Source organism: Penaeus vannamei, chromosome 25 (assembly GCF_042767895.1).
Source record: "Penaeus vannamei isolate JL-2024 chromosome 25, ASM4276789v1, whole genome shotgun sequence".
Lineage (NCBI taxonomy): Eukaryota > Metazoa > Arthropoda > Malacostraca > Decapoda > Penaeidae > Penaeus > Penaeus vannamei.
Window position 1 is genome coordinate 27868716 of NC_091573.1, and position 2500 is coordinate 27871215.

The 2500-nt window shown below is 49.5% G+C and overlaps 1 protein-coding gene across 1 annotated transcript in view; it reads left to right on the forward strand.

Annotated features, from left to right (window-relative positions):
- The window catches only part of LOC113804121 (Nuclear hormone receptor HR96), a gene marked incomplete in the record, with an annotated part of 15962 nt that overhangs the window by 631 nt on the left and 12831 nt on the right, over positions 1 to 2500 (forward strand). Inside the window, 1 exon segment of the mRNA XM_070139365.1 lies at positions 1 to 304. This exon segment is cut by the window's left edge and continues 631 nt beyond it. Within this exon segment, the coding sequence (XP_069995466.1) occupies positions 1 to 304 (304 nt within the window).

Genomic DNA, 2500 nt, shown 5'->3' on the forward strand with positions numbered 1-2500 from the left:
AGCACCTGATGGACGGAGCAGACGCGGGCGCCGGGATGGGCGAGCCGGGCCCGCCCGCGCTCTACCACGACGTGCAGTACACGGCGCTGGAGGGCGGCATGGAGCCCGCCCAGCCAGGCCCCTTCGCCGTGAAGATGGAGGAGGCGCGGCAGGGCGACCTCGTGGCGGGCATGGACATGGGCGCCCACGACGGCGAGTGCCTGGGCATGCGGCCTGAGAGCGGGGCGTGGATGGTGGACGGCGGCCCCGGCCCAGGCATGTGGCCCGTCAAGGTGGAGCCCTGGATCGGCCCGCACCACTCCAGGTAAGCGAGGGGAGGCTGGGCCTGGGGGAGGGACGAGGCAAGGAGCGGGGATATGGAAGGGGACAAGGCAAGGTAAAGATGAAGTGGTGATGCAAGGAGAAGTGGTGAGACAAGTGAAGAGGCGATGCAAGAAAGCGAGGCAAACCGAAGAAGGTGCTAGGAGTGAAGCAGTTGGGAAGAGATGAAGCACAGTGCGATATAATCGGGAAGGGACGAGACGAGAAGCGAACCAACCGAAAGAAAAACAAACAACAACAAGACAATACAAATAGAATAGAGACAATAAAGACGACTTTTCTAAACACCAAATCCACACTCCACCCAGCCGCAGGACCTCGCAGGTATTTGGCGAATAGCAGGTACCCGAGCGCACATCTGACCGGCGAGCAACGAGCGTGCATATACATAGCAGGCAGGATTAGTGATGCTGCATATCATGATGACTGAGGATGGTGAATGATGAATACCCCCGAGTCATGGGTGGTTCTCGAGACGTTCAAATTTATGCTGAAAGGGCGTTAGGGTTTGATTGCGGATTGGCGAATCATCGGCCATAGTTGCATGAGAATCTGTCGCTTACTCCCGTACAGTGTTTCTTCTCTTCTCTTTCTCTCTTTTCCACTCGCCCCCTCTCCTCTCCTGTAGTCTCTCTCTCTCTCTCTCTCTCTCTCTCTCTCTCTCTCTCTCTCTCTCTCTCTATCTCTCTATCTCTCTATCTCTGTCTTTCTCCCTCTCTCCCTCTCTTTCTCTCTCCCTTCTCTCCCTCTCTCCTTCCCCCCATCTCCCCCCTCCCTCTCCCCTCTCCCCCCTCCCTCTCCCCTTTCCCCCCTCTCTCTCCCCCCCCCTCTCTCTCTCTCTCTCTCTCTCTCTCTCTCTCTCTCTCTCTCTTCTCTCTCTCTCTCTCTCTCTCTCTCTCTCGCTCTCACTCTCTCTCTCTCTCTCCCTTTCTCCCTCTCTCCTTCCCCCCCTCCCCCCCTCTCCCCCCCTCCCTCTCCCCTCCTCCCCCCTCCCCTCTCCCCTTTCCCCCTCTCTCTCCCCCCCCCTCTCTCTCTCTCTCTCTCTCTCTCTCTCTCTCTCTCTCTCTCTCTCTCTCTCTCTCTCTCTCTCTCTCTCTCTCTCTCTCTCTCTCTCTCTCTCTCTCTCGCTTTATATATCGGTATGTGTCTACCTCCTACTTTCCTCCTCTCAATCTCGTATTCTCTCTACTTCCATCCTTTTTCCCTTTTTCCTCTTGTTACATCATTCATCAGATGATAGTCGATATTACACTGCGTGATATAATCTATGAAAAAAGAACATGTATATTACGCTGCACGACATACGTAGAGATATTCGAAGGGATTTGTACTATTACCGCCGGTGGTTTCTTCAAATACCTTTTTTTTTCTTTAATTTACATGTAATTGTAGCCTAAATAAGAAGGGGAAAAAAAGTGGTTTTATCTTCCACTGCATTACGAGGGACATTCAGGAAAGTGTTTTTGATATTACTAATGGAAAGCGATACGGAGAAGCGCACACAGCTAGGCAGTTGCGCAAAGTGTAATTATTATTATTATGATGATAATTCATTCTTTATTTCGGGTAGAAAGGGTTTGTGTTGGATAGCAACATTTTGATATAAGAATTATCAAATACTGATATACATGTGGATAGAGAGCTAGAGGGAGAGAGAGGGAGAGGGAGAGAGAGGGAGAGAGAGACGGAGAGGGAGAGAGACGGAGAGAGAGGGTGGAGAGGAAGGGAGAGAGAGAGGGAGAGAGGGGGAGAGGGAGACGGAGGAGGGAGAGGAGAAGAGAGAGAAGTAGAGGGAGGGAGAGGAAGAAGAAAGAGAGAGAGAGAGAGAAGAGAGGAGAGGAGAGGAGAGGAGAAAGAGAGAGAGAGAGAAAGAGAGAAAGAGAGAGAGAGAGAGAGAGAGAAGGGCAAATGGATGAACAGATGAATAAACATACATACATACAAGCATCCTAATCTCTCATCCCACATGCACACCCACCAGTATCTATCAACAAATTAACCGACATATTAATTAATTCTAAGCGTTCAAGATATACGACAGGGATTTCTCATTCATAATGATAATTATAATATTAGTAATGATAATGATGATTACATATTTATGATAATGATAATGATGATTACATATATATATAATGTTAATGTTAATGATGGAAATAATAATAATGAGTTCTTATTT